Source organism: Mustela nigripes, chromosome 11 (genome assembly GCF_022355385.1).
Source record: "Mustela nigripes isolate SB6536 chromosome 11, MUSNIG.SB6536, whole genome shotgun sequence".
NCBI lineage: Eukaryota > Metazoa > Chordata > Mammalia > Carnivora > Mustelidae > Mustela > Mustela nigripes.
This window is the reverse complement of record NC_081567.1, coordinates 13550840-13578299: the sequence shown is the minus strand read 5'-3', so window position 1 is coordinate 13578299 and position 27460 is coordinate 13550840. Positions and strand designations below refer to the sequence as shown.

The 27460-nt window shown below is 50.8% G+C and overlaps 1 protein-coding gene across 2 annotated transcripts in view; it reads right to left on the bottom strand.

Annotated features, from left to right (window-relative positions):
• GALNT17 (polypeptide N-acetylgalactosaminyltransferase 17) overlaps positions 1-27460 on the bottom strand; it is a 417968-nt gene that overhangs the window by 81064 nt on the left and 309444 nt on the right. For both annotated transcript variants that reach the window (XM_059414740.1, XM_059414741.1), the window contains exon 6: positions 25279-25396. In XM_059414740.1, coding sequence (XP_059270723.1) covers positions 25279-25396 — 118 coding nt within the window. The remainder of the gene's footprint in view (positions 1-25278; positions 25397-27460) is intronic.

The window sequence follows — 27460 nt, the reverse complement described above, 5'->3', positions numbered from 1 at the left end:
TATACTATACTATATTATACCTTTACTAACTATACTTCTTTGGGAAGTGTCAGTGTGGCTCCCAATGGGTTGACCATCCGCGAGGAAAGAAGGGGTTCTGCTTTGCATTTGATCAGCTCTGCTGAGAAAGCACCAGAGGAAGAGTGGAAATCAACAGACAGGAGGTGGTTCTCACCCTCTTTTCCCCTGGGGACTTGACTTTTCTCTTTTTCTTTGGCAACTCTTACTCTTCACCCATCCCCTCTCACAGCTTTATCACTGTGTCCGTCATCTTTTCCCACACGCCTTGGGGAACATTTCTCGTTTATCTGTTTATCTTCTTTAGGGTCAGTTTTAATTTTTGGTGCAACCAAAAAAAAATAGTACATAGTTTCTTATTGTTATAATTCTACTTTTTTAAAAGATTTATTTCTTTATTTATTTGGGGGGGGGCAGAGGGAGTGGGAGAAGCAGACTTCTCCCTGAGGTGGGAGCCCAATGTGGGGCTCCATCCCAGGGCCCTGGGATCATGACGTGAGTCGAAGGCAGACGCTTAACTGAGCCACCCAGATGCCTCTAATTCCACTTCCTTATGTGCTACCGAGTTTATGATCAATAGGTATAAATCCCCTCCATCTTACTGAGAATGTGTAATAGTTGCTTCCTCACTTTTCCATCAGTTTCAAGTAAAAGAAATAATTCAGGTGCACCTTTAAGCTCTTAATGACTATTCTTTTACACTACAAAATGTTTCCATGGGCTTTTGATGTTTTTTTCTGTATTCACATACTTCTTTGAGTTTGATGAATTGATGATAAAACTCTTACTCCTTAGGCAGTACAGAAGCATTTTTTAAAAAGGATTCTATTTATTTATTTGCGAGGGAGCGCACATGCGCGAGTGGGGGAGGGGCAGAGGGAGAAAGAGAGAGAGAACCTCCAGCAGGTTCTCCACAGAGCACAGAGTCTGACTCAGGGCTTGATCCCAGAACCCTGAGATCATGACCTGAGCTGAAACCTAGAGTCAGATGCTTAACTGACTGAGCCACCCGGGTGCCCCGTACAGGAAGCATTTTTAATGAGCTTCTCATCCTATCACCATCTTGGATGGTATCAACTGGTACTTCAATAAGACATCCAGTCGAGGAGCATGCCCCGTGCGTGTGAGCCACCTATTTCTGACACCAAGTGATTTTATCACTTTGCCTCCCCCCGACCTCTTCGAGGTTCACCATCGTCTCCAGTAATTCTGCTCATGGCTTCTTGAGTGTTATCAGTCTCTCTCTCCCTGGTGTAGAGATCCGTGATCCAAGATTAGGAGCAAGACAAGTCAAGATGGGCTTAGTGTGTGCGTGCCTGTGTGTGCACACATGTGAGTGTGAAGGAAGGTCACAATCATGGCTGAAGCAAACGGAAGTAAACCCAGCAAAACCAAGAGTCTCTGAGGAAATAGTCACCAGCCTATGACCATTCACATAAAAGTGGGGCAGGGGAGGGTGAGGCGGGTGTCAGGCCAGCTGAGAGACAAGACACTACACGCAGACTCCTGGGACCCTACAAGTATCCCTTCACATACCCCAGGAAAGCAGAGAGGAGACCAGAGGCTACAGACACCCATAGAAAGAGGACCTCCCTAAGGCGGAAGGAGACAAGAGAAAGGACAATTTCACGAAAACATGGACTGCCAAGAGCTGTGGGGCCTCCTTCTGTCTCTTCGTACCCAGTGCTGGCCGCCTGCGCCCACCAGCCCGAAGCGGACAGAGCTCCGGATGGAGTGAGGAATGTTTGCAGGTGTGTCTACCATCCGTTGCAATCCGTAAACATTTAAATTGGGAAGCTCTTGTGATATGACTTATATTAACGTGTCTCCCCTGATCTTGGAGTGTTTCCCTCAGGCTGAAGGGATCTCTCCTCCCTGTGCACCTGTCCTTTCCTTCTGGAACATCACGCACAGGTGCCTTCCGAGGTACTGTCAGAAGTGCTTCCAGGACCCCAGCCTTGGAATTCTCTCCTGTAATCCCAGCATCTGCTTGCACGCTGTACTACTGCGCTCTGCCGGCATGATTGGAACTAAGGTATCTTCTTTTTCTTCCTTGAAAACAGGACCTAGGACATCTTCATGTTTATGTCTCCCCAACGCTCCCCAGCGCTCTGCTTGACACCTTCTGGCTCTCTGCCACCCTGTCGATATGAGCACCCGGGCTGGTGAGAGAGCGAGTCTGCAGAACGCTGGCCCCAAGGCGGCTCTTCTCGAAGTTCCCATACAAAGTGCTGAAGACTGGGTCGAGTTGAGGGTGGAGCCTGGGGACAGCTTCCTGGGCATCCTGCATCCAGGCTCATCAATAGAACTTCAGTGATCCCTTTGGAAGGGAAGCCCCCCAAACAGGTCTTTGCCTGCGGAGGAACAGGTGGGTTGATCCACTCTGTAGCCACAGGATCGTGGGATCTTAGGCTTTAAGCTTTGAGAATAAGGAATCCGCTGGGCTCCTAGCCTCCCCACCTGCTGTGCCACATCTGAAGGAAGAGGCAGGTGCTCCTCTGGGCCACACAAGACGAGAAGACCCCAGATGGGAGGAGCGTTAAGCATGGGATTAGAAGAACCGGGGAGGAGGTGCTAGGTATGTTTATGCCCCAGAAGGACGGGTTTATGCCACGGGAAGATGGGTGCTTACGTTACGCACACGTCCAAGTCCCTCCCAACAGAACTCCATACAGCGCACCCGGGAGCCTGAAGACGACCTCGCAGGCCCCCCCCCCCCCGCCCCACCATGTGGCTGCAGCTGCTCCCGACCCGCAGCAGCTACGGAGAGAGGCGGAGCGGACGCAGCAGTGTGCGCCAAGGGCCGCTCTGGAGAGAACACCACGGAGCGCCAATTACCATAATTCCGTTCCTAATTTGAAATGCCCCAATTACTCTAAGTTACCAGCACTTCTCCAAGTTGAAACATCCCAGATGCAGCTTCTACTGCCTTCCGAGGTCACCGCTGATGAGCAAAGGAGGGTTAATTGGTTTAGGGGGATGTCCTGGGGGGCTCGGAGCTGCCTCTCCAGCAACGGGACCTGCAAGCTACAACCGACAGCCTTTCCTCAGCACAGACGGGGGTAAAAGAGCCCCAACTCCAACTCCGAGGAGAGCGATAGCCGCCCTCCCCTCAAAAAAGGGCGTGAAATAGTGTTATTTCTCTGTGCGGATAGAGTTTGGGTGGAAAATACTCTATGCAATTTTTATTATTATTTTTTTTAAATCAGGAATGCTCGCAAAATTCCTTTCCTACCGGTCACGCCGAGCTCTGGACAAGAGCTCAGTTTGAGACCGGTCCCAGAGGGATGTTGGAGGCACACTGAGTTACTGGGCAAGTGTGACAGGACGCGGCCAAGGCCAGCCTTCCGGGTCAGCTGGGAAGAATCCATTTGCCACTGCTCAGCCGGGCCGCTGCGAAGCCACGATGCGGCCACCGAGGCAGAGACGGGGAAGGCAGAAGCATGGAGAGACGGTTGCACGGAGGCTCGCGCTGGCCTCGGAGGTTGAGTCCCTGCAGGCTTGACGGACTCAAGGGCCCCCCTCGGGCTCATCTCTCAACCTCTCCTCTTCCTCCTCCTCCCTCCCTCTGCTCCCTTCCCAGACTCCTGGGGCCTCGGGTCCCCCAGGTTCCCTGAAAGCCCCTCTGATGGGCTCTTAAGGTCATTCTCATCCACCTGCAGGTCGGCCCTGCCCCCCACGGTAGAGGCCCTGTGTCTGGACACGGGCTGTTTATCGTGAATCTGCGCAAGCCGCCGTCTCGCCCAGGCACGGCTGTGCACACTCAGACCACCTGGCCCCATGCCCCATGCCCGGCACGTGGTCAGCGATTATGTTAGCTGTTAGCTGCTGCTGTTATTATTATTATTAGCTGTTAGCTGCTGCTGGGACAGTCACATGACCCTTCCCACCACGCCTGCTGCTTCCCCATTTCGGTTTCCGGTCCTGTAGTCCCCTGGAGACACCTGCTCTCCCTCGGTGTAGACCAGTGTTTCACAGCTTTGCATCTTATCAGCACCTCCCAGGAAGCCTTTGTGGACAGGTTCTGTTCTCAGCTGCCCTTCCCCCGCACGCAACTGTAACACCCGGGAGATCTCTGTCCACGAGCTGTGGCCCTTGGAGGGCCACCTGCCACTGCAATAGCCACGATTTTCACTCCTCAAGGGCCATCGTTTTGCCCACCCCCACCCAGGGACCGTATCACCCCCCGGGAAGGCACAGTCTAAATCAGCGGTTCTCCAACAAGGGCCAGCTTTGTTCCCTTCCCCTCCCCCCAGGGACATTTGGTGATACCTGATGTTTTCGGTCATCAGAACTTGGGGGAGGTGGCAGGCACCACGGGCATCTGCTGGGCAGAAGCCAGGGATGCTGCTACACATCCTACAAGAGAAGGACAGCCCTTCCCCCCACAGCAAGGAACGGCCTAGCCCCAGATGTCCCTGGTGTCCAGGGGAGAACTTCTGTTAATGGATGACCCTAGGAGATGGCTCAGGGCACAAAGCTATCCTAGGTTTAAACTTCTGCTGGCGTCTGGCTGCTCTCACAGACAGAAGGGCCTTTCTTAGGATCCACACAGCGACGTGGTGCTGAGTCGAGGACAAGGCTGACCTCCTGGAGGTTCCGGCCCAGACCACACTTCCATGGCCCATGAGGCCCCCCAGGCCCTGGAGAGCCCCAAATTCTGGTTCCTCCTGCCCAAGCCATTGTCTCCCAGAGACTCACAGAGTCTGACTGTCACAGGGAGGCAAAAGCCTTTAAAGAAAAGAAAGCAAAACCCCGAAGCACATTTCGTCCCGGCTTTCCCGGTGCGGTCAGGACAGGCTGCCTCCTCTCAGCCCTGTCTCTACCCAAGCGCGCTACGGAGCCTCTGGTTCCTCCTTCGCGGACTGCTCATGAACTCAGGATAAAGTCCCCAGTGTGCTAGGTGCCCTACAAGGCCAAGCAAGGCCTGGCCCCTTCCTGCTTTTCCAGATTCGTCGTGCTCGGCCTGATCCTCCGGCTTAGGTATACGGGCCTCCCCCAGGGCCCGGAGCCCCAGGAACCCCCTTTCGTCTCTGTGCTGCTCTGTCCGGACCATTCTTGGCTGCTCTCTGCTCCCCTCCTTCCCCTTTAGGTCGGACTTCGTTTCCGCTCCTGACAGAGGTCCTCCCTGACCGCAGGTGTCCCCGGCCCGGCCTTTCGCACAGCACTCAACCCTCCCCGCCCCCCGTCATTTATCCCAACGCATTACTGTCTCTTTGTGGGTCATTAACACGGATCCCTCAACCAGACCATCAGCTCCGCGCCGGGGGAGACCCTCGGCACCCTGAGCCGGCGCACAGCACACACTTAGCACTTGCTAGACTGACCGAACTCTAGGCATTTCCCTCGGATTCTGTTCACCTGGAGCTGCAAGCTACAGTAGTTCTAGAAAGTTTGTCGAGGCACCTCACTTCTGCAGATGTATGTCCCAGGATCTTCCGCCTTAAATCTACTAAATTAAAAAAAAAGAATAAATAGGCTCCAAACAAACCAAAAGTCCTGCTGGAAACAAGAAAATTACACCCACGGCAGATAAGAGACACGATAAACACAGCTGCAGGGACTCGACGTGTGCGAGACCCACACGCACGCTCCGTGTCACCCAGGCCCGTGCCCGCCGAGGGGAGCCCGTGGTGAACCGCGGACTGTGAAGGACACAGTCTGCTGCTTCCGGGGAGTCGGCCGGTGTTTCTCAGACCGACAAGCCCCTTCCAGAATGTGGAGTTGCTCCTGCCTTCTGAAGCACAAAACTACGTCTCCCTCCGAGTAAGAAACGCAGCTGAGGTACCGTGCGCAGGGGACCGTGCGGAAAGGGGAGTTCAGGCCAAACACCAAGGGGCCTGGGGGCAAAACACGGCAGTGGTCCGGCAGCGCTGGTGCCTGCAATGGAGACAGTCTTCACCGTGGCCACCGGGAGACCACTTCTAGTCTCCTGACTTCGGCCGTCAATCCCTGGGGCTGGCATCCCTTGGTTTGTAGCTGCAGCACTCCAGAAGCTTCCTGGGTGGCCACACAGTGTTCTTCTCCCTGTGTCTGTGTGATCCCTCAACCAGAACGGCAATCTCACAGGATTGGGGCGAGCCCGAAGACCCTACTTCCACATAAGTTCACATTCACAGGTCCCAGGAGTTAGGAGTTAGGGGTTGGGGGGGAGACGCAATCCCTCTGCTAACACACTACACCTTGTCTGAATTCCTGATGCGCGGAAGAGATAATAACATGACCGCTGTTATTTTAAGCCATCAGTGTGGGGCTATTGGTCACACGCCTAGAATGTGAACATCCACCAGTTCTCTGGAACCCATCTGCCTCTTCCGTCGTCTGGTTCTCCAGAGCCTGTGCCTGGCGCACTCTCCGGCCCGGGCGCAGCTCTCCTCCACGTCGACAACCGTCCTGCAGTCGCGGCTGCTGGTTCTTTGGGCGGCCGAGCGTCCTCGGAGGGACCCCACCCCGCCGAGCAGGCTTCCAGCCCGTGCCTGTGCTCCTGGACGCTGGCAGGCCACCCTCATTGGTCCCAGCCCCACGGCATGCCTCTGGGGCGACTCTCCCTTGAGAATGTCCTCAAGAAGGAGCTCCAAATGGATCACAACCATTCCAAGCCCGAAGAACTGGCTGATTTTCCGGGTGAGGGAAAAAGGAGAACTTCGGGGGAAACGGAAAATGACAGGTCTTCACTGGACGTGCCCGTGTCTTTGGCGTCTCTGACACCAACAGAACGGACCTTCACGGTTTCCTACATGGCTCTCCTTGTAGGGGGGACGGAGTCTAAACACAAGTTTTGGAAAACACGTGAGGTCCTAATTCTTTCTCTTCCCGTCACATCGAGCAAACGCGGAGTTATATTTCTAAGCTCGAGTATTTTAAAATTTATGGAGTTGTCGAATGCACAATATATTTCCCATTTAGATTTTCTAAAGAAGAGAGAATTAATTACAAAACAGGCAAATGGGAAGCGGTTTCATACTCTGTGAGATAGAGAGTGGTTCCGTGAGGCCGTCACCGGAAGGTCCGTACACAGCAGCCTGCAGACGAATGGACAGCCGCTTCGACATCGAGGGTCACCGTTGACAAATCCATCTGCCATGTTTCCACGGACACTTCTCTTCCCCAGACTGAGTCATCTGAACAAGAACCTCCACAATAACACAAGTCATTCACAGACCCAGCTTAAGTGCTGAGCCTGACTGTGCGTAATCCTTAGGAGATGCTCTTCCAGGACAAATGGTTTCAATTAGGGACAGCCTGCCGCGCAACATTTCCAGACCCAGAATATGATAAAGAGAGGGCCGAGACACATTCATGCTTGAATGTGGATTCCTCAGTGGGGACGGATTCCTCAGTGGGGACTGCAGCCAAGGGAGGGGTCCCCGTGAGGGTGGCCAGCTCAGCCAGCCCACCTGAGCAGCGTGCTGTAGAATCATGAAGAAGCCAGCCCAGAGGTCCGGGGCCCGCCTGTCTCGGGTTCCCCTCCAGGACTTCTCTCTGCATCGCGTACCCTATCAGCCATCATTCCTTCCTCTGCTCATCCCAGAACTGCAGTTCTCTGGCTGTAGCCTCCAGCCCCGATTCCTGTCCCTCCTCCCAACCTCCTCGCTTTCAGGATTACTCAGACTCTCTTCCCACTGCCCACTTCCCTGGCTATGGAAGCGTCCAGATTTCCAGGCACAAGCAGCCTCGGTCCCACAGACCCCCAAGCAACTGCTGCCTGGCATCTTATCAAAGGAAAAAAGGGATAAAACACTGATAGTTCCCAGACAGGCTGTTCTCCAGTAAGCCCAAGGACAGATGCCAAGGATAGATAAAATGGATTTGCCCAAAAGGCTATCCACAGGACAGTGAATATCTGACAGACCCCCAAATGGTCAGCCACTTTCCCGTCAAAGCTCTGAAATGTTAGCATTCGCGGTGGTGGTCTCTCAAGCCTGAGTGTATCGTGGTGCCCATGTATTTGCAGATATCCACCCCACCATGGGATCCAGACCCGAACACACTGGCTCAGGACCCTTGAGGCTCTCCCCTGTGGCATGGCATTCGACAAGCCCACATGGTACAGAGAACAAAACAGGGACATCCCAAACAGGATAAGGGCAGTCTGATTCGCACCCCCTCTTCTGTGGAAGTGATAGGAAATGGCGACAAACACATCGGGCCAGGACGCCACTTTCCGGTCCCCTGCCCCAGAGACACAGGGCTATAACTCACCCACATCACCGAGTCTCCCAACTGGAGAGGAGGGTGTAAATTCAGGTTCACATTTATAGAGAATCAAATTATTGCTCTATTCCCAGGGAGATGAATGAGAGTGACAGACTTTTCGGAGTTGTAAAAATAGATGGATGCTTCCTATAAAATAACTCACAGACGCCTACAATAATTTACAATAGATCTGGCAGGCTGTGAGCAGGCAAGTGAATTCCAGACAGAACACCACACCGTTTTCCAGTGGCAGAGTAAATGGTTTGGCTATTATGATAATACATTTCAACACGGCAAATAGATCTCCCCTTAATAGAAATACATTAGACACCATTTATAAAAATATCAACATCGCGGTTCTGTTTCTTGAACTATAACTTAGACATAAATATAACACAATTTATGGATGGGAAAATCCAATTTCATGCTGTTTCAAACACATTTTTGTTTATTATCTAACTACCCTTCTCTATATACGAGATGGCGCATTACATAAAATAGGTGTATGGGCCTGAGATCTATCTGTGTGTCTACATCGGAATTATGAACATCGCATCTACTACAAATGGAATTACTCTATGATCTGTCTTCTGTACGAGCACCTACTCTGTGATGACACCGTGCGTCATTTGCAGTTTGCACAGCTACCCGGAGGCTGAGGTGTCCAGGATGCATGAGGACACCAGGTAGCAGATGAGCAAAGCCCCAGGGGGCTCTAGAGTCAGGCAGACTGGGGTCGCGTCCTGGCTCTTCTGTTGATTAGCTCCAAGATCTCTGACAAATCACTTGGCTTCTGCCAATCCTCATATCATCTGTAAAATGGAATCGATGGTGACTGATTCACAGGACTGCCAGGAGGACTGAATAATCTTTTGTTTATAAAGTGTTGAGCACAATGTTCGTGCCAGTCAACAGTAGATGTTATTTTGACGTGCCTCCCTCTCCTGTGTCAATTTATTTTTTTTTTAAATTTATTTATTTATTTGACACAGAGAGAGAGATCACAAGGAGGCAGAGGCAGGCAGAGGAAGAGGAGGAAGCAGGCTCCATCCCAGGACCCTGAGATCATGACCTGAGTCGAAGGGAGAGGCTTAACCCATTGAGCCACCCAAGCGCCCCACCGGTGTCAATTTAATGGCAGCTGTGGGAACCATCCTCGAACTCACTATGCACTTGCTTCTCTTCTCAAGCACCCAGTCTAGACTGTGAGGGCAAAAGTACCACACGAAGAAAGACACAGACAGGCCTGCGAGCTCTTCTCCCTTCTGTTCCCTGCTCCCTCCACGCACTGATGATGGCCATGTGCTCTTCCCACTTTTTAGAGCTCTGGGGGCCGTTTGAGCCCCTCTAGGGGCTATGTCTCCTCCCTGGCTTAGTTTCGGTATGTGATAATTTAATTTAGCTTTGACAATCAACCGCATGCTTTGGGGGAGAGAGGGATTATTTTATTCTTATGCCTGGCAGTTCTTGATTTTTTCCCCCAATGTTTTAGCAACAACAACAACAACAACAACAATAATTACTGAGGCTCCACCTGATCAGATCCAGAAGCTAAGCCACAATGAAGGGCTGAGAGATGAAGCCCTGGAGCCAGCGTGAGTCTGCTCGTCACTCTCCCTACGCCTCTCGCACTCTCTCTCTCAAATAAAATCTCTTCTGGGTGATGGGTTTTAAGAAGGACATGTGTTGTGATGAGCACTAGGTGTTTTACACAACTCATGAGTCGTTGAACACTACATCAGAAGCTAATGAGGGACTGCATGTTGACTAATTGAACATAATAATTAAAATAAAATAAAATAAAACGGGAGGTCAGAAGTAGACATAAAAAGTGTTTGGTGCAGAAGGTACGTGCTATGGTGAGTGCTGTGAAGTGTATAAATCTGGTGATTCACAGACCTGTACCCCTGGGGCTAATAATACATGATATGTTAATAAAAAATAAAAAATGTAAAAAAAGAAATCAAAGTGAATAAAGTTGGATACATTTAAAAAGAAATATTTGTGTACATTGCTATGACCTATGGTACTGCCCAAATTTCCCATGGATGTTTACGGCAGTTTTATTCATAACTGTCAAAACTTGGAAGCAACCAAGAGGTGTCTCAGTAGGTAAATGGATAAGTAAATTGTGGTACATCAGGACAAGGGACTCTTATGCAGCTGCACCATGAAGCCATGTAAAGATGAGTAGAGTAGAAAGCCTGGATGCATATTGCTGAGGGAGAGACACCAATCTGAAAAGGCGATACAGTGCGCCAATCCAACTACATGACGTTCTGAAAAAGGAACGACCATGAAACAAAGTAAAAAGATCAGTGGTTGCTTGGGGTTGGGGTGAAGGATGAACAGGGAGAGAACAAAGAGGGTTTTCAGGACAACGAAAATACTCTGTCGGGTGCTGACTGATGGGTACACGTCAGTGTGCATTTGTCCAAACCCGTAAGACATACACCAAGAGTAAACAGTAACTTCGGGTACCAATGACAGATCAGCACAGGCTCACCCAGTGTAACAAATGTACCACTCTGGTCCGGGATGCGGGTAATGGGAGAGGCTCTATGTGGGGGGGGCAGTGGGGTACGGAAAATCTCTGTACTCTTCTGTCAGTTTTACTCTGAACCTAAAATTGCTCTAAGAAATTTTTTAAAGCCAAAACTTTAGGTTACATGATTTTAATCACCTGACTTGTAAACTCCAACAGGGAGAAGAAAGTGAGCTTCATTGTCCATTGCTACATAGCTCTAACATCCTGTATCAAGAACGTGATATAACCGTACAGAGAAAATCACTTCAAATGACTGAATCATAGTGCGATGACTACCTAGCTGCAGCGGAATTCATCTTGAGGATAAGACAGACCACACGGAAGTATTAGATCTCATTAACTAGGTAGTCAGCATCCTTACTTTGGGACCATTATTTGCACAGTTGTAAAATCATGCAAAGAAGAAATTCTGTTGTAGGAACCTAGTCTTTCAGTAAAAGATAAGTATAAAATCAAAGAAGTAAAAATCCTGTAATCACAAACTCAAAACAGAAATGTTAGTGTGCAATAATGATATGCATTTATCTGTCCACAAAGCTCAATATGACCTAGCTTTGCTAGTGAAAAAGCAACATAGGGACAATCCAAGAGCAACAGGCACCCTGACTGAAGAGACTTTGGTCTCTGAAGTTTAACTGTTTCCCATCAGAAGGAACTAGGACTTCTTGGAGAAATGGCTGATCCTAAGTCAGGGATAGGAAATACACAAATGAGACCAAAACCTCTTATGACAGAAAGCAAGAAAGCTCTGTGAAGTGGGTATTCAAATCTCTTGCTACTTCTTTATTCCTGACTTTTAGGATTTATCATATATAACTGGGATGAAGTTCCTTGGTCAGACATACACACTGAATATTTTCCCCAGCGTGTTGATGTGCTTACACAGTTTTAACGCTATACTTTGATTAGCTGAAATTTTAAATTTTGATGAAGTCTCTTGTGTCCATTCTGAAACAGTCCTGCCTACCTCAGTATATGCTCTTACATTTTCCGTAGGGGCTTTATGGATTGAAGACCTACAGGTAAAAGCTAGAACCCATAAAGCTTCTAGAAGAAAACAGGAAAAGATGGATAGACAAGCCATATACTGGAGAAAAATATTCATAGTAGGTATCTATGAAAATAGTATCCAGTATACACATCATGAATCTCTAAAAGTCAACAACAAAATCACACAGTATTTTAAAAATGGGCAAAAGTCGATTAAGGCGGGCATGTGACATGATGAGCACACCGGTCGTTATAGGCAACTGATAAATTGTTGAATACTACATCTGAAACTAATGATGTACTGTATGTTGGCTAATTGCATTCAAATTTAAAAAAAAAAAAAAAAACAAGATATACGGATTATCCAAAAAGCGCAAGAAAATGTACTCAGTGTCATCGGCCATGAAGGAAATAGAAATTGAAACAACACAGAGGTACCACTTCAAACCTACAAGATTTGTTAAAAGAAATACTGACCATCTCAAATACAGGTAAAGACACCAGACCCCTGGGACTCTCCCAATGCTGGCGAGAGAAGAAAAGGATACTTTGGAGACCCATTTGATGGTTTCTTAAAAAATTAAACATACGTCTTCCCCATGTTCTAGCTATTCGATCTCAAGGTATTTACCCAAGAGAAACCAAAACATATGTCCAAAAATGACTTTTCCATGAATACTCCTAACAGTTGCAAACTGGAAAGCACCCAACTATTCCTTCAGCAGGAAAATGAATGAACAAATCTATCCTATACTCACACAGTAGCGCACGTCTCAGCAGTAAGAAAGAGGAGCTGCTGACACACAGCGAGGAGGAGGAACGCGAAACACGTCACTTGTGCCGGAAGAGTAAAGTATCTGGGACATGATTCCCTTTATGTGAAGCTCTAAGGCAGAAACAAGTCATCAGAAATCAGAAAATGCTTGTCTGGAAAGGGTGGAGTGCGGTAGTGGCGGGAAAGGATAGCAGAGGGGCCGAGAGGGAGTTTTCAGGCGACAGAAAGGTTCACGTCGTGTTTTGGGAGGTGACGATGGGGATGCGTATAACCGGAATCGGTCACACTGAAGACCAAAACCCTGTGTCCTTTACGGTACTGAATAATACCTCAACAAAAACTCTTACAGAGCAGGCAAACGAATCAATAATGACTGTCACGGATTTAGACACATAAAATACCCATTTCCAAAAAAACCTGTGAGTCCATAATATTACTAGGGGGAAAGACCTCACTGGTCATCTCTGGAGGTGGCCATGGCAACAATTCGTTTTTCTAGAAGTGTTTGAATGAAAGGAAAGAATTAAGCATTTATCCCGCCTTCCCCGCTTGAACTGTATTTCAGAGTATCCACATAGTTGATGAGGGGAAGTTCCCTTCTAATAGGTGAGTTCCAGCTTATAAATGCAGAATTAATGTAGAGCTCAAAAATCACCACTTCGTAGGCCTTAATGAAATAATGGGTCCAGGCAATGATCATTGGTGGCTGCGAAATCCTTCAGGGCAAGGTTGATGAGGAACTTCTGTAATGGACGAGTCCGGCTGACAACACATGAACCCGCTGCGGAAACTTACCCTCACGAAGCGTGAAACACCAGATGCTGCGTGTCTCCTGACGGGATGTGACAGGAGGTGTGCAGCCGACCGGATGTACTCTCGCTGGGAAGGACAGACGGGAAGGTGGGAGGGAAGAAGGAAGGGAGCCAAGTCCAGTGAACGTCCGGGTCTGATTACAGTAGACCCAGGAGACTCATTACAGTGGCTCTTCTCCCTTGTCCCCAGGGGATATAGTCCAAGATCTTCCGTGGGTGCCTGAAATTGCAGATTGTACTGAACCCTGGATAGACTGTGTTTTTGTTCTATGCAAACATACCTATGAAGAGGTTTAATTTAAAAATTAGGCACAGTTAAGAGATTAACAAGAATGACTACTCATAAAATTGAACAATTATCATACCCTGTACTAAAGCTATGTAAGCATGGTCTCTCTCTTTCTCAAAATATCTGACTGTCCTGCACTCGTCCTTCCTTCCTGTGATGACGTGAGATCTAAGATGCCCACGTGATGAGATAACGTGAGACGAGTGGTGCAGGGCACGGTGACGTAGCGTCAGGCTGCTACGGACCTCCTGAGGGCAGTAAGTCAGGAGGATCACCTCCTTCTGGACCACCGTGGACCGTGAGTAGAGGAATCCCTAGGAAGTGCCACTGCAGATAAGGGGGGGGCTACAGCCCAGCACAGAGAGCATGAGTAGAAGGGATGCACCAAAGACATCAAGAAGAAGCAATCCGCTCAGAATCCAGATTGTGCAAAACTTCACTGGACAATGACTCGGGGTCTTCAACAACGAATGGCGTGAGAATAGTAACAGTGGGGGATGTTACAGATCAAAAGGCATTTAAGAAACCCATGAGCCAAACACGATGTGTGGATGATGTTTGGATCCTTATTTGAAGAAAGCAACTGTACATGCGTGTGCGTGTGTGTGTGTGTGCGCGTGCACAAGTATGGACAGCGAGATCGCACAGAATTTTGAGAAATGTTTTTGAGAAACATGGTCTGGGTATTGAATTTTACCAAGTGTAAGTGTATGTTGTGCCTACGCTGGAGAAAGCCTTTATACGTTGGCAACACGTCCTACAGTTTTTACAGCTGGACGGCAGGCCATCTGGGGATGTGCTTTTGGAACGCTGAGGGGTCGTAGCTGGAGAACACGTAGTAAAATGCTGATGTTTGTTGAGACTAACGATTAGTACATTTGGATTCCTTAGACTGTTCCGTTTTGGTGTATGTTTCAAATTCTCCATAATAAAATGTTGGATTAAAATACAAGAAATTAACATAAAATGGGATGACTGAATTCTTCATTCTCCGAAAAGTGAGAGGGGGAGAAATGGCAAGAGACAAAGTAATCAAAGCCCTCGTGCACTCAGGGTGGGATTCCCAGGCCACCCGAAGTCAGCGCTCACGAGTTTTGGGATCTCTGTGGAGGCCATTTTATTCCGCGACTGACGTCACACACCGGCCGTCCGTGGAAGGTCTCTTGAGCAAGATTTGTGTGGTGTGGGGGTCTGTGTGTGTGTGTGTGTGCGTGCGTGTGCACACGTTTGTGTGTTTTTTCACATTCTACATATATGAGTTTATTCTGTCTTTAAGGGGAGGGCAATACCTTTCAATAAAGAGAGCAAAATGGCCCTGCTATCTAATGCCACGAACAGTTCAAATTAACTTCCTCTTGCTCTTTCCATGTCCTACAAAGCACCATTCTGCCCTTTGGTGAGAACATTCCTTAGCAGTGAGGGCTAGAAAAGGAAGCTGTCACTGCGGGTTTTCAGTCTCCACAGGTGGGTGGCTCATCAGCTGCTGTTCTGATGGGACTTTGGGGGAACCTCACCCTCTCCTTTCGGGAAGTGTCATAGAAACGAATAGAACACAGTGGGGCTGGACGGGCAGCCAGGAAACTCACGTACTTGCGTGCAACTGAAGCAGGAAGCAGAGCTATCAAAATTCTAAACATATTTTAAAAAACTAAAATCTTTTCCCAAAAATAAGCAGCAAAAGAGATGAAGTGTTCTCGGTTAAAAAAAAAAATCTTTTCAAGTGTCTGTTGGCCATCTGTATGTCTTCTTTGGAAAACGTCCATTCAGGTCCTCTGCTCATTTTTAATCAGATTATTTGCTTTTTTGGTATTGAGTTGTCTGAGCTCTTTATAGGCTGTGGACGGCAGCCTCTACTGGGCACGTCATCGGACAATAGCTCCTCCCATTCAGTAGGCAACGACACGGGTGACTGGACGGTAGGACGCTGAGCGAAAGGTCAGAGAAACACAAACACCATATGATTTCATGCAAATGTAGAATTTATAAAACAAAACAAACAAAAATAAAAAAAGAGACAAACAAAAACCAAGACTCTCAGACACAGAGGACAGCCTGGTGGTTGCCCGAGGGAAGGCGAGTGGTGGGGCGGACGGAATAGACACAGGGGAGTAAAGTGCATGTTAATTATATTTTGATTAAACAGTAATAGTAATAACAATAATGCTAGTTTCCTAACTCTTCCATAGGCCGCTGGCTCGAACCATAAAAGGAGTCCCCATGCCCTCGCTCGCTGAAGTCACTCCGAGCCCTCGGCACCAGAGTCCGGCGGAGCCCGAGTGGACGAGTGAACACCCAGCCTTGCCCTGGAACCCTCCGCCTCCTCGCGCTCCCGGCTGGGACTCCGTCCTACTCCTGTCTTCTCTCTGACATCCCACTGCCAGGTCACAGGGAACTGCTACTCCTTGGCCCCAGTGTTTTTGAAATGGAGCTCCTCGAGTCCCCTACACCCTCCTCCGTGCCAGCGCTCACTAAGCGAGCCTGCCCAGCGGCTGGGGAAGTCGGGACGCTTCCTTCCCACCCACTCCGCATTCCTTCCTCATGTCCAGTCACCGGGCAGGGGCTGGTAAGTCACCCCCGAATGGCGCTCGTCTCCACCCCTCCTCTCCGCGCCTCCTGAAGGACCCACGTCGCGCACCCACCTATGCTCCTCTCTCCGCTGCCGCGAGCTCACTCTCTTGGCTTCGCTCTTACTCTGGCCCACTTCTTCTCAGCCCCCCTCCGTCGCTCCTCTCACACCTGAAATGGTGCCTTCTCCGGACTTCTGTCTTGTCCTTTCTCCCCTTTCTCTACACAACCTCTTCCCTCTCAAGACTTCAGGTATGATCTATGGACCAAAGATGCCGCAGCCTACTTCAGGCCTGGGCCTCTCTCCTCCGCTCAGTCCCTACACAGCCAACTGCGGGCTGGATACACTTGGGTGTTTCAGAGACTGAACCTTCTCCCAAACGTCCTCCAGTGGTTTCCTTACCTCAGAGCAGCACCAGCTTCGCTCAGTTGCTCAAGCTACTAATGTGCCAGTTGGCCTTGACCTCCCATTTCCCGCCGTTCCATTCATTCACTCAGTCTCCCTCATACACTGTCTCTCCGACTTCCTGAATCTGTCCATGTCTCTTCCACTGTCCCAACCACAGTGCACGTTCTCTCACTAAGGCTTCCCTCCTCGGAGTCTCCTCAGCTTTATAACCCACTTTCCATGTGGTAGTCGTAATGATCCTTGATTTTTAAAAAAAGGAAAAGCCAGATAACCTCACTTCCCTTAAAACTCTTCAAAGGAGCTTGGTGATGGGTACATAGGACTACACACACACTCACACACACACACACACATCTGTGGGTGTGTATAATATATTATCTATATATACATACACGTATGTGTATATATATATACATATACATATATATATCTTTTATTTTTCAAAGTGTGCACAGTGTTCCTTAGGGAAAAGCCAAGTTCTTGTTTACAAGTCCTCCATAACCCAAGCCCCAACCACATCCAACCTGTTTCCCTCTTCCTTTCTCTGTTCCAGACATCTAGAACTCTTGCAGTTTCCAGAATATTTCCCTCTCAGAATTCCAATCCTTTGCACATACCATTCTCTCTGCCTGAAATACTTCTCTCTGTTGAGGCAGTTTATTGAGATATGACTGACATACAACAAGCTGTCCTCATTTAACGCATACACCTTGATGAGTTTGAGGATATGCACACACCTGTGGGACCATCACCACAGGCCTTGCCTGAGCCATCAGTCAGGAAACAGAGATACAAGGCATCAAAACTGAAATGGAAGTAGTAAAAATTTCCCTATTTGCAGATGACATGATTTTATATAGAAAAAATATAAAGACTCCGTCAAAAAACTGTGAGATCTAATCAATGAATTCAGTAAAGTTCCAGGATACAAAATTATATAAAAATCAGTAGCATTGCTCTACACTAACAATGAGTTATCTGAAAAAAGAAATAAAGAAAATGATCCCATTTACAACAGCATCAAAACAATAAAATACTTAGGAATAAACTTAACCAAGGCAGTGAAAGACCTCTACTCTGAAACCTGTGAGACACTGATGAAGGAAACGAGTGAAGACACAGACAAATGAAAATATATCCCATGTTCATGGATTGAAAGAATTCGTACTGTTAAAATATTCATACTACCAGAAACCAGCTATAGATTCAGTGTAATATCTATCAAGATTCCCAGGGTATTTTTTGCAAAAGTACAAAAAACAATTCTAAAATTTATATGAAACTACAAAAGGCCCCAAGTAGCTAAAGCCATCCCGAGAAGAAAATACAAAGAGAGAGCATCACGTTTCCTGATTTCAAACTTTACTATAAAACCACAGCAATCAAATTGTGTGACAGAGGCATAAAAGCAGACAGACAATCTACGGAACAGACTGGGAGCCCAGAAACGAACCCAGAAATGAACCCCACATACACGATCAACTAGTACTGGACAGGGGAGGCAAGAGCACTCCAAAGAGAGAAGACAGTCTCTTAAACAAATGGTGCTGGGAAAATCAGATACTCACACGTAACAGAAAGAAACTAGACCCCTGCCTTACACCCCTCACAAAATTAATGCAAAATGGGTTAAAGACTTAAATGTAAGACCTGGAGCCGTGAAACTTCTAGAAGAAAACAGAAAAGAAGTTCCTTGACATGGGTCTTGGTGATGATTTCTTGGACATCGAAAGCACCAGCAACACCACAGGAAATGAACGAGTGGGACCGTATCTAACTAAAAGCTTCTGTATGGCAAAATAAACCATCAACAAAGTGAAAAGACAACTTAGGGATGGGAACAATATTTGCAAACTACATATCTCATGAGGGGTTAACCTCCAAATTTATGAAGAACTGACACGACTCAAAAGGAAAAAAGTCAGTAAGGAGGCAAACGACCTCAACAGACATGTCTCCGAAGAAGACACAGGAAAGGCCAACACGGACATGAAGTGGCGATCCACATCACTAGTCCTTAGGGAGATGAAACCACAAGAACCGGTCACCTCATGCCCGTTAAAATGCTCATCACCAAGAAGACAAGAAAAAGGATCCCTTCTGCACCGCTGGTAGGAATGTAAATGAGTGAGCCCAGTAAGGAAAAGGATGGAGGGGCCCCAGAAAATGAAGAATCGAACTACCCAATGATCCGGCAGTTCCACTTTGGGGAAAATACCCAAAGGAAACAAAAATGCTAACTTCAGGAGATGTCTGCCCGTCCATGTTCATAGAGGCATTGCTTACAATAGCCAGGACACGGAAATCACCCAAGTATTCATCAACAGGTAACCAAATCACATACACATAATGGAATATTGTTCAGCCATGAAAAATGAGGAAATCCTGCCATTTGTGGCAACATGAGAGCATTAAATGCCTTGAGAGCAGGATGTGACGCAGGTCAGAGAAAGGCAAATGTTGCATGATCTCACTGGTATGCAAAATCTAAAAACAAACAAGCTCTAAGGACAAAAGATCAGATTTGTGGTCAGCCGAGGCAGGGACCGGGGAGGAGGAGAAAGCAGGTGAAGGTACGAACTTCCACGGACAGAGGTGCGTGCATTAGGGAGGTCACGTACAGCATGGGACCACCGTTAACGCTGCTCTAGGATTTGTATGAAAGTTGTTAAGGGAGTAAATCCCCAGAGCTCTCATCACAAGGGATTTTTTTTTCACTTTCTCATTATAGGAGATGCTAACTAAACTTGCCGCAGTCATCCTGTCACGATATGTATAATTCTAACGCTGCACAACTTAAGTTTACACAGGGATGTGTGTCAGTTATATCTCAATAAAACAATCAATAAAAAAGCACAACACAAGATCCACCCTGTTGGCAGAGGTGGAAGTACACAGGGGATCGCTAGGACTTACTCGTGTCATCGAACTGTAGCTTCCTGGAACAGCCTTACTCCCACACTCCACACCCACACCTTCTCTGCCTATTTAAATTCACTTTATTTTTAAAGCCTGAAACATCATTCCCTTAGGGAGGCTCTTCCCAGCTCCCCAGGCTAAGTCATATTCCCTTGTCAGATTCTCCCACAGCCTCCTCCAAGCCTGTCTTTTCAGACTGATCACACTCGTAGTTACGGAACTGTTTTTGTGCCTGACCATAAATTTCATGGAAGCAGAAGCTATGTCAGTCACTGTGGTGCCCCAGTGACATCCTGCTAGAGCACAGAAGGCACTCAACATGCCCCCTTTCTATTCAAAAGCATTCCAGGCTTTTGGAACTGCTGGCCACCTATAACAAATGCATCTTGATCAAAGACCATTACGTGAAACCCCAAGGCCAACCCTATCCCCAAATGACCTGGAGCTTCCCCCTGAATGTGATCACAGACATACTCGAATCCTGCACAAGGAAGATTTTCACACGGCCAGACACCCATGCCTGTAGGGGAGGGAGAACCAAAGACTCATATAATCTAAAGAGTAGGGTAACTGAACAGACCTGGTGGTCTGGTTTCTCTCCCCACACGTTTATCCAAATCACAACATCCACCAGATGGGAGAGACGAGCCCAACAATTCCAAATGGAAGATGAAAGTCACAGAAGCTTCTGGATATCAGAGCTCTGGATAGCAAGGGTCTCAGAGAGGGCAGGGGGACTTCTGACGGCAAAGAGGGGTGCTGGAAGACGCGTCCCGCATGGATGGAGAAGTGGCTGGGGTGGGGGGTCATGACACCAGTCCCAGCTGGTCTTGACCCAAAACATCCACCTTCTCCTGCCCTCAGACATTAGCACTCGTTGTCCTCAGACTTTCGGACGCAGCCTGGGACCGTCTGTACATCAGCTCCCAGTTCTCAGGACTTCAGAGTTGGGCTGAATTATACCACCAGCTTCACAGAGACAAGAGGCAAGGTGGGAAGAAAAACTGAGACTTTCACCCACACTGAGACCAGCGTGAGTGGGACGTTCCACGTTCATGTGGGGGGCTGGGGCTTGGCGACCCCAGACAGCCTGTAACTGCTCAATGACCCTGTAAAGGAGGCCACTCTTCAGATCTGCTGCCGTCATTCCTGATCTGGCTCAGGAACAGTGAGGGTAGCCTGGGTAGGTTGGGGAACCCTGCAGGCTTCCAGGGTCATGGACTCGAGTGTCCCGGGCTGGGCAAGACGGCAGGGATGCCACCCTGGGGCCCGCCTGGGTCATGAGAATGGCATCCAAACCCCTTAGGAAAACGGTGTGGCCCAGGGACACCAGGCACTATGCAAACAGCCACTGCCGCAGCCAGATCAAACTCTGCCATTTATGCACATACTGTCACTCTGAGCAAATTCAAACACGCACACCCTTTGCCCGTCGTCGCGCAGCATGACATGAGTCTGAAACTCAGCAGCCACTGTCGTGGAGCTGCGCCGAGGGGAAGGTCCCGGGGCTCGAGTGGGCAAGAGGGTAACCACCTGGTGCCTCCCCACGCCCTCAAGTTTGCAGACCTGCGTCTCGCATCATCGGTCTCACAAATAGTTCCTAAAACGTGCACACGCGGTCCTGAGGTACCTGATCACGCCAAGAGGTTTTCTGAGAGTCTGAGGGCCTCATAACGTCCTTCTCTTGTCCGTCTTTAGGCACATCTGCCTGACAGGATTCGGCAGACCTGGTGCCGCCCTTTTCTACAAGGCTCCAGAAAAGACAGCGTCGCTTCTCCCTGGAGAAGTTGCTAGACTAGAGAGGTCTGAAGGCATGTGATTTTACCCCACCCCAGATAGAGTAATCTATCTGGTCTGCTCTCCTTAGAGAATTTTTTTCCTCTCTTCCCATTTGGACACGTTACAATGATACGCCTTTTAACAGTTTCTGATTAATGTCAGTCAGAACAAGATGAAACCTCTCATTTCTGATCTCATTTATTTTCTCAGCCCTGACGAGCCCAACTCCCCACGCCCGCACGCACTGTTCTGGTCACAGGGAAGCTGCCTTTCACCCGAGCAACGGCCCAGGAGTCAACCCCGCTGGTGTTTTTCCCCAAACCACAGTAAGACTTTGCATTCTTATTCTTGTGACACATCTTTACTCACTGAGGATGGAAATAAAAAGTAACAAAAAATGTCAAAGATGAGTTAGAAAGACTGCAGATGGACCCGTTTCTTGGTGAAAAAAATCCACAAAGATAGTGTTCTCATATTAGAATCTCCCTACATAACTAAAACATTTGATTTGGGGTCATTTCTTCTTTTAAAAAAAGGTTTTATTTAGTTGAGAGAGAGAGAGAGAGAGAGAGAGCGCGAGCATGGGTGGGGGGAAGGGCAGGGGAGTGGGAGAAGCAGACCCCCCAGTGAGCAGGGAGCCCCACGTTGGGCTCGATCTCAGGACCCTGGATCATGACCTGAGCTGAAGGCAGATGCTTAACCCACTGAGCACCCAAGCACCCCAATTGTGCATAATTTCTTATAGGTTAGTTTGCATAACTGCATATGTGGACGCTATATGAAAATTGTGTGTATGTGTGTGTGTGTATTAAACAAAGTTCTGGGTTTTTTCAAGCAGCGGGGATGGCTTTCTTGACAATGTATTTATTATTCATCTAACGCGTCCTCTGAGTGGCACGAAACAGCACAGAATGAAAGAACCAACCCAGTTGTAACATGTGGATTCCTTCACACAGAGGGAGCCCCGTCATCAGAAACCCTGCAGTCCCCTGGTCCGTACACCTGCCCGTGAAGGTCATGAGGAAGGTGGGTGCTGACACCGAGGGGACCCGGGCTGTGTGGGCCGGGCAGAGGGAGAAGAGCCCCGTGGGCCTGCGGTGGCTGTGAGCGACACCCCAGGAAGGCCCTGAAAGCCGTGGATCCTCACCTGACCTGCTCTCTGAGGAAAGGTGTGTCCTTGCCAGGAGGCAGGCTGAGGCCGGGCTGCAGACCGGTGGCTCTCAAGCCTGGGTGTGCGACAGAATCACCCGGGACGCTTGTTAAAATACAAGTCACGGAACTGCAGCCCAGAGCATCCGATTCAGTAGGTGGGAAACGGGGCCCGAGAGTCTGCGTTGTGACCAGTTCGCAGAAGAGGCTGATGTGGCTGGTCAGGGACCGGCCGCTGACCCGTCGGAAGCTCCCACAGCCGGGAGCGGAAGGGAAGCCGGGGCCGGGGCCGGGGTCGGTGTCCCTGAACCACCCGCTCCGGCCGGCTCGAAAGGCCCCTGCGCAGCAGAACGCGCTAGGCTCCGGGCCGGCCGGTGGCACACGGGCAGTGCTCTGCCAGGCTCTGCTTCGGGATGGAAGCCGATGGGGCCCTGGCCCCCCTTCATGCAGGGGCCGCCACACAAGACCGTCACCCCCATCCGCACCGGGCCCGGCGGCGCTCCACGCACAGACCGCAGCAGGATCCCAGACGCGGCAAAGCAAGCGTCCTTGCGAGTGCGGGGAGACTGACGTCTCAGCGAGCCTCGGCGCTGGATTCTGCCATTGCGGCCTCTGTCTTCCCTGGAACCCAGTGGGCAACGGCAGCCGAATCTGGGAGCCTCTCGTGACCCTGCAGCCCGGGACCCGACCGGTGCCCCTGGCTCCACGGGGCAGAGCGCCTCCGTCATGCGGTCCCCTCCTCTGTGGTGACGTCTTACTCCTCACGGGCTTCCTTCTAACAGCAGACAGAGACCTCCAAGTCTCTCTGCTCTGAACAAACAGAACGTCACTCTGTCCACACGGGGCTTCCGTGAGCTGCTCCCCTCCCAGGCGGCTGCCTGGAGCGCTCACAGGCACCCACAGACGTTCCCTCAGGCATGAATGTAGTAACGGGCACCCAAGGAGCCCGGGCCGAGCACGGCTCTACACGCTTGGGACACAGAGGGGCACACGTCAAAGATCTGGGCCCCGAAAGCTTGCGATCCGTGAGGGCAGGGTGGAGAAAACCAACACTCACAATAACTACGTGGGTTCTGTGGCGTGCCAGAGGTCAGGAGAGCTCGGAGAAAAGAGAAGGCAGCAGAACAGCACAAGGACCCAGACGGAGGAGAGAGCGATGTGGGGACCAAGTTACAGGCCAAGTTCAATACGCCGGGTCCAGACCTTCTCCTTCTGTTCAATTCCAAACGGACGAACGACATGTATCTTCCCTATAATAACATACGCGCGGGCTTTTTAATTACGGGGCTTTACAAAGAAACCCTATGCAAATCCCATCCAGGAAAGAGCCGGGCCTGACACTGAGAGCAGCGGAAGGGTCGGCTGTCCTCGGCAGGGAGCGACGTGAGGAGGCGGGGGCCGGCCTCCCTGTCCCCTTCCGCCCGTGCGGCCCTGAGGGCCATCGCAGGCACGATGCCTCTCATTCCACAATGGGGCTCAAGGGTCGAAGAGGGGCTGACGAAGGGACGGAGCCGCGAGGGAGGGATCCACGAGCGAGACAGGACGCCAAAGCAGCAGCCTTGCTTAGGGAGGGCGATCGGCACTGGGGGTCGGCCGGAGCGGACAGAAACACGGCGTGGCGGAGGGAGGCAAAAGAAATTCAGTGAATTTTAACCCTACAGCTGTGTCCTGAGTGGCTTCCAACAAGCCTGGGGCTCGGGAATGCAAAGGTTCAGGAAAAAGGGCAGCGGACACAGAGGCCCCAGCTGGGGGTCTCCCCAGCACCCACCCTTTGTGGTGTGGACAAGACGTACCAGTGAAGTGCTTACTGGGTCTTCAAGGCACTCCCCTGCCCCTGCGCCAACTCCTGGCTACGGTTGATTTATCTCAACTCTATAACAACGAGGTTGGGATGCATCAATGTGGCCGACTTGCGTTTTCTTCTACCCCGACATTCATGTCTTCAAACACAATCTTAAGCAGAACACAGGACAACGGACCCCTGGACAACACGGGGGCTTAGGGCGCTGACCACCTGTGTGCAGTCAGAAATCCACATGTAACTCTTGACTTTCCAAAAACTCAACTACTCCGAGCCCACGGCTGCGGACCAGAAGCCTCAGCGATACCGTAAAGAGCCGATGAGCGCGTATTTTCTGTGTTGTGTCACGTACTGTGTTCTTACGGTCGAGTAAGCTAGAGAAAAACACGTGATTAAGGAGACCATAAGGCAGAGAAAATACATTTAGGACACTGTCCGTTCTGCATGTGACTGAACCCGTGCAGTTCAAGCCCGCGGGGAGGGTCAGCCACCTACACGCCCTCTAACGGTGACGCCGACCCGGGCTGAGGGCCCAGCGAGACGACCGTCCTGCGGCTTCATCCTTCCCCGTCCCCGTCCGCCTTCTTGGAAGCATTTCTAAAGGAAGGGTCCCACAGGTAGGGTCCTTCTCGCTTCCGGCCTCTTAACGATTCCCTGATGCACACAAATCGCCACAACGCAGACCGTGGAAATACTCACGACGGAGATGCGCTACTGTGAAGAACACATTACGGAAAGAAGAAAAGCTGGACAAAGCTGGGTGGAAATGGGAACCGAACTCCCTGGCTCAGGGAATTCAGTGTGGGTCACCGAAGCATGAAACATGGTTCAACCTATGCCGAAGGGAAAGCCCAGAGTCCCCCTGCCTAAAGAGGGTGACAAGCCACCGGCACATTTTCAGGAATGGGGACGGGTGACTGCTTCTGCCGCTCGCCAGCTAAGGAAACTTTAAATACACATGAAGGATGACCAGGTGGCTCGGCTCACAGACGAGCACAGAGCAGGAGGCAGGGATGCTGCGCACAAACCTTGATTCCGAGCTCGATGTTTTCTCCCCCGTACACATCCATCCCAGGGTCCAGCAGACCGATTTCCCCGAAGAACTTCCTGTTGACCACGAAGGAGCAGCCAATCATGGCGGGCGTCCTGCGGGGGAGAGGAGAGGTTAGAGTCGCTGATGGACCTACGTCTCCGCCGCGGGAGGAAGAAAATCCGCCGGTCTGCAGCCCCCGCGGGCCGTGCGGAGTCAGAGAGACGAGCACTGAATGTTCTCGTCTAGAAGAGCCGGACTCAGAGAAACGGAGGAGGAGGCTGGTTACCGGGGCTTTGGGGCCGGGGGCCGGGGGATGCTGGTCGCGGGGTCTGAATGTACAGTGTGAAGGTCCGTGCGCTCTGGAGGTCACGCGCACAGCAAGGTCACCATCGCCAGGAGACCGCACCCCGTTCTTCAAGCTGGGAGACCAGCTCCTAAACGCCTTCAGTTCCCAGGAAAGACCATTATGTGAGGGAAGGTGTTAGCGGCGCGCGGCGGCGGCCGTCACACGGCGTAGGAAACGTCGCAAGTCAACAGGTTACACGCACTTGCCAGTTATCAATTTTTAAAAAATTATTTAATTATCAATTTTTTTTTAAAAAAAGGAGGAGCCGGGGCGCCTGGGTGGCTCAGTGGGTTAAAGCCTCTGCCTTCGGCTCAGGTCGTGATCTCAGGGTCCTGGGATCGAGTCCCGCATCGGGCTCCCTGCTCAGTGGGGAGCCTGCTTCCTCCTCTCTCTGTCTGCCTCTCTGCCTACTTGTGATCTCTGTCAAATAAACAAATAAAATCTAAAAAAAAAAAAAAGGAGGAGCCAAAGCCACTAAGGGGACATGCCGCAGCCCCTCGGCAGGCCCCGCCCCGACAGGTGCGGAGTTTCACTCCGGCCCACCGAGGCACGTCCCGAAGTTCCCATCTCGTGCCCGCACACGCTCCCGGGGCATCTAGCGGTAGCCAGGCTTCTGGGAGCTTACACGGGACGGTCTCCTGTGACCCGTGGGGTCTGCAAACACGGGCCGGTTCTCATGGCACGTCCGGCAACAGCCGTGTGATGCGATGAGCCTCCGGGACAGTCGCAGAGAAGCGCAGACGTGAGGACCGAGACGGGAGACGACTCATCCAGGAGACCTGCAGCGCCTGGGGACACACCGCCCCAGCCTGCCGCGGAGGGTGCCGCGTGGGAAAGACAAGTCCTGGCAGCGGGTGCCCGCGTGGCCCAGTGCGTCAAGCGTCTGCCTGCGGCTCGGGTCGTGACCCCAGGATTGAGCCCCGCGTCGGGCTCCCTGCTCAGCTGCTCGGTGGGAAGACTGCTTCTCCCTCTGCCTGCCGCCCCCCGCCACTCCCCTGCTCTCTCTCTGACAAATAAACACACAGAAACTTAAAATAATTATAAGAACCGGCAGGGTGGCCTGCGACCAGTGAGTCCAGAGACAACAACAAACACTTCAGTCTTGGATACGTGAAGCCGTGATGATCTCTTCCAGCCGCACGAGGGCCACGCGCACAAGTTGGCTCAGTGAACACCGGGGGCAAAACCCCCCCGAAGCAAAGCCTCAAGGACGAACCCGCCTGAACCTGAAGCCCGGCCGCGTGCATTTCTGAGGAGGGACAGCAGCCGAGTCAGACTAAGGCCGCGGAGATCGGGCGCCCTGAGTCGCCGGGGCGGGGGGGCTCAGCACCCCCAGACTTCGGTCCACTCAGCGCTCCCGAGAAGGCTTCCTGCAGGAGCCCGTGCCCCAGCTGCCGACGGCCAGAAATGCCAGTGAGATGCTCTCTGGGGAGAAGAGACAGAAGCCAGGGACACCCGCCTGGGGCCTGCGGGAAGCGGTTCATGGGGTGAAACTCCCTCGAGCTGCACCGTGACCCTCCACGTCAGAGCCTCGTCAGCTCCTGATCTGGAGTCCTCGGCCCCACGCAGGAGGGAGCGGAGGGACACACTGGAAACACCCGTGCCCGGCGCTGACGGCAGCAGTCTGAACACCGGCGCTGCCACGGAGACCCACACTTGCATGATGTTAACGGAATGTTCTGGATACCGAGTATCGCTGTGCAGAGAAGTGCACAGAGCAGGGCTCAACGAAGACGGCTCCCCGGCCCTGTCGCTGGGAAGCCCACCCGTAGTGTTTTCTCCAGAAATCCCGTACAGTCACAGCCCCGGACACGGGGGGGCGGCCCTCCAC